The sequence below is a fragment of the Saccostrea cucullata genome, unplaced genomic scaffold (assembly GCF_032062105.1).
Source record: "Saccostrea cucullata isolate Sc308-1 unplaced genomic scaffold, CSIRO_AGI_Scuc_v1 ctg5552, whole genome shotgun sequence".
Taxonomy (NCBI): Eukaryota; Metazoa; Mollusca; class Bivalvia; order Ostreida; family Ostreidae; genus Saccostrea; species Saccostrea cuccullata.
This window is the reverse complement of record NW_026929384.1, coordinates 5,464-10,384: the sequence shown is the minus strand read 5'-3', so window position 1 is coordinate 10,384 and position 4,921 is coordinate 5,464. Positions and strand designations below refer to the sequence as shown.

General features: G+C 37.0%; 1 protein-coding gene across 1 annotated transcript; it reads right to left on the bottom strand.

Annotated features, from left to right (window-relative positions):
* Nucleotides 1-652: 652 nt before the first annotated feature.
* LOC134280713 (igLON family member 5-like) lies at nt 653-4,246 on the bottom strand (the record flags this gene model as incomplete). Its single annotated transcript, XM_062763158.1, has 2 exons — nt 653-922; nt 3,980-4,246. Coding segments are annotated over 2 exons (537 nt in total), but the record flags the coding sequence as incomplete, so codon positions are not given.
* Between the last annotated feature and the right edge of the window lie 675 nt (nt 4,247-4,921).

Here is a 4,921-nt window from a genome sequence, read left to right as displayed (position 1 = left end):
TTCCAAATCCCATCCTGTTTGGTTGAAAACCAAGGGAGTTAAAGCTATTCAAAATTTCAGCCAATCAGATTGCATCGCACGTGCAAGCACGTGTTTTCATGATAATTGCTATATATCATGTTGTAGGATATCCTAATGCATGGCTATGTTCAAAATTTCAAAGGATTACGTCAAAAAACAAGAAAGATATTGATACTTTAGTTTCAGCCAATCAGAGCGAAGCGCACGTGCATGCGCATGAGATGTTGCTATGTTGACCATGTCACCTTGTCTACGCTACTAATATATCCTTACATTATGAGTTTCAAAACATTTCATCAAAAAATAGAAAAGTTACGGCAGTAAACATTATATTTGTCATTTCACGTGTCGCACGTGCGCGCTCTTGCAAGCACGTGCGCGCAAAATGACCTTCGTTCGGCAACTCTACATAACATGCCTACTGACCCTAAAAAGGTTTCACCTAAGTCGGATGTATAGTTTACAAGATCACTCGTGGACAAAATTTTCCCAGGAAGAAGAAAAATAATAATAATAATAAGAAACAGAGTAAAAACAATATGTTCCCCAACTTCGTTTGGGGAACATAACAAAGGCATTGGAAATGTAAATATTATGCCATAAAGATAATAACTTATATTCAGACACTTACAGAGCACATTGACAATCATGGACTGACTGCTTGATCCCGTGCCTCCAATGCTGTAACTGTTTTGTGCTGTACACGTGTAGGTATCAGCACTGCCTCTCTGTATGTTCTGTATCAGTAGTACAACACCATTTTGTCTAAATCCAGAGTCACCTGTCTTGGTCCAGTAGATAGTGGTTTGGGCAGGATTTCCATCGGTGATAAAACATGTGACAGATAGATCATCTCCTTCTATAATGTCTTTATTTGTCAAATTGGACACAGTTGGAGGATCTACACACAATGATGAAAATAGAGGTAAAATTTTCTTAATCTGATCCTCCTACTATGCATCAATATTTTAAGATTAATTTGAACTCTTAGAAAATTATTATGACAATGCAACAAATTAAATGGATATAAATCTTTTTTTCTTTTATTCTTTTTTTTTAATTCTTTTATTTTATATTATAATAAATTATTTATAAACAATGGCATACACATACATGTAACTGTTTTTAGAAATATTTAACTAGTCATTGCTGATATCAGAAATATGTTGCAGCCATTATTCTCACATCAATAACAAGAGGCCTATGGGTTACATCGCTCACCTGAGAAGCTTTGATCATGCTATTTTTAACCAGATTTTTCCCTCGTGACCTATTGTGACCCATCGTACCCAACATTGGCGTCGGAAGCAAATTGAAAGTGGGGGGGCTAAGTGTAAGAAATTTTTTTTTTCTACCTCCAAAAAACCTGACAAGCAAAAAAAAAAAAAAAAAAAAAAAAGATGTCTATTTCCCAATTTCCCAAACACGAAAATCTTATTTCGTGGGGGGGGGGGGGGGGTAGGTTCGAACTCCAGTACCAAAAATTTTCTTCCAAAAACCAACACTTTCCCAATTTTAACCTATACTAAGACGTATCTGTGGAAAGTGGGGGGGGGGGGGGCGAAAACGATGAAGAATGTTCAACGTCTATACTAATTATATATTTGGAAAAAAAGTGGGGGGGCTAAGCCCCCCTAGCCCCCCCGGTTCCACGCCTATGCCCAACAGGTCATAATTTGGACAATTTGAAATGTACACTATCCCAGGATGCTTCCACATAAATTTCAGCCATTCTGGTCCAGTGGTTCTAAGTGAGAAGGAGAATTTTAAAGTTTTTATCCTAAATATTTCGATGTTAAACTTTGATTCCCTATTGTGGCCCCGCCCATCTCCCAGGAGCCATGATTTGAATAATATAGAATCTACACTACCCCAGGATTCTTCCACATAAGTTTCAGCTTTCCTGGCCCAGTGGGTCTTGAGAAGGTTTTAAAATGTTTTTCCTATATATTTCTTTCTAAATATTTGATTCCCTATTGCGGCTCCACCCAACACCGAGGGGCCATGATTTGAAAATTCAGAATCTACATTACATAAGGATGCTTCTACATAAGTTTCAGTTTTTCTGGCTAAGTAGTTCTTGAGAAGAAGACTTTTAAAGTTTTTTCCCTACATATTTCATTATGTAAAACTTCAATTCCCTATTGTGGCCCTGCCCAACCCCGGGGGTCATGATTTGAATAATTAACAATCTACACAACCCCGGGATACTTCCAAATAAGTTTCAGTTTTTCTGGCCCAGTGGGTCTAGAGAAGAAGATTTTTTCACATATATTTCTTTGTAAAACTTTTATTCCCTATTGTGGCCCGCCCAACCCCAAGGGGCCATGATTTGAACAATTTAAAATGTACACTACCCTAGGATGCTTCCACATAAGTTTCAGCTTTTCTGGCCTAGTGGTTCTTGAGTAGAAGATTTTCAAAGATTTTTCCCCATATATTTCTTTGTAAAACTTTGATTCCCTATTGTGGCCCCGCCCTATCCAGGGGGGGGGGGAGTCATGATTTGAACAATTTACAATCTAAACTACCCCAGGATGCTTCCACCTAAGTGTCAGCTTTTCTGGCCCAGTGGTTTTTGAGTAGAAGATGATGACCCCAACTTATTTTTCTTATTTCTTGATTATCTCCCCTTGTTAGAGGACCTGGCCCTTAATTTTAACAATTTAAATTCCCCTTCGCCCAAGAATGCTTTGTACCATGTTTGGTGTAAATTGGCACAGTGGTTTCAAAAATGTTAAAAGTTTACAGATGGACAAACAGCTATAGTCAGCTAGACAGATAGACGGACGGACAAAATGTGATCAGAAAGCTCACTTGAGCATTCGGCTTAGGTGAGCTAAAATATGATGAAACATTTCATACATTACAATGATTACATATCATGTACATACCCAGTGTTTGAAACTCGCTGTAAAATTAGCTAGACATGCAGGGCTGATTGTTAGTGGAAGTTGTCAGCCCTGCCAAAAATGTACTTGTCCGAAAAAAGCATTTGTCTTTTAAAATTTCGTTTTAACAGTAATGTGAATGGGGCCAGCTCACTATATATTGGATTACTTGATATCGCGATTACTTAACTAAGCGGAACTCTTTCGCGATGGAGGTAGGAAACGTCTGTTTGTTTGGGCAAATGTGCTATTAAATTAATACAATGCAAGATCGATCATTGTAGAATTTATAAGGACAGATAAGTAAAAAAAATCCTGGTGGAAGGGTAGCTAAACAATCAATGACCCAGCCTAATTAATTTTTCAGAGAAGCTAATCCTAAAATGTTACATTTTACGATATTTTTAACTATGCGGGCTCTTCTCATTAAGTATTTATTGAAAATCATCACATTGTAAAGCTGATAAAATTCTCTACACTTTCCTTATTTGACAATCTATTATTTGGAGTTCAATTCTTGGAATACATTGAACTTTCGGCTTAAAATTGTTCGAATCATTCGATTGTCACTACTGTAAACAATGCCATGTGTCCCAGTAATCTCACAAGATTTAGAGCTTTCTCGACTCCCCCACAAAAGAGCGGTAGTAAGTTAGATAACTGCGAGGTGCTTGCGATATTACGATATTACTACTTGTTACTCTTTGAAGCTAGTAATATTAGTTGATTTGAGAGAGGTTTATCAAATTTTAATTTATAGAAAAATTTTACACGTCCAGCCGGGCGTCAATACATGCAAATCTGTTTGCCCGCGACAAAATCTGTGCTCTCTGGCGGTCAGGCGCATGGTTATTTTAAACACTGATGACATACCAAATTTGAAAAAGAGAAATGAAAATAAACATAGTTCGTGATCTTGATACACTTGGTTATTTGTCATGCTGTCTGCATATTGCCATAACTGCCTTAGCTTTTACATTTCAAAATTTATCAACCACAGAGGTTATTCTGCAACATCAAAAAAACAAATTCACATAATTAATTCAGAAAATGAATATTAAACTCACATTCGACATTGATGATCATGGACTGCTTGCTCTGTCCTTTGTTTCCCGATGAGTACTGATTTTCTGCTGTGCATGTATAGTTACCAGAACTACTGCTTTGTATTTTTGTCAGATTAAGTACATCTCCTTCCTGTCTGAAAGAACTGCCCTGTCGTGCCCAGTACACATTGGTCTCTGATGGCTGTCCTTTATCATAAAGGCATTTTTTGTTGAAGTCTGTTCCCTCTATGGCTGTTGTATTATTTAAAGTGTGAACAGTTGGAGGACCTGAAAAAGTTTCATACTCAGGCTGTAGAATACAATGGAGATGAGAGGCCAACAGGCCATATAGGTCAGCTGCCAGTGAGTATTGTGTAACAATTTTTCAACAATTGAATTTGGTTTGTTCTTTTTAAAACCAAAAGCCATGTTATTATGTTCCCCAAACGAAGTTGGGGAACATATTGTTTTTACTCTGTTTCTTATAATTATTATTAAGGTCTTCCGTCTTCACGGAAAACCTTCTAGTGATTCTGCTGTTTATTAAGGTCTTCCGTTTCAGACAGAAGACCTTATAGTGATTGTACTGTTTCTTTTTATTATTACGTCTTTCCACCTTTCTGTGGAAAGACCTCTTGAAATGCTTCTGTTTTTTATTAGGTCTTTCCACCTTTCTGTGGAAAGACCTCTTGAAATGCTTATGTTTTTAGGTCTTTCCACCTTTCTGTGGAAAGACCTATTGATTTTCTTCTGGTTTTTTTTTTTCTTTTTTATTATTTTTCCGCCGTGTGATTTTGAGTTTCAAGATTTATCGAAAAGATTTTAAGTTCATAAGAATGTACTCCGTAAAAGATTTTTGCAGTTGACCCTGCGTATATGAACTATGACCTTTTTCAGAGTTATTACCCCTTTCGCAAAAAAGCTTGTTATCGCTACTCCTCCGAAACCGTAATCCGTAGGGAA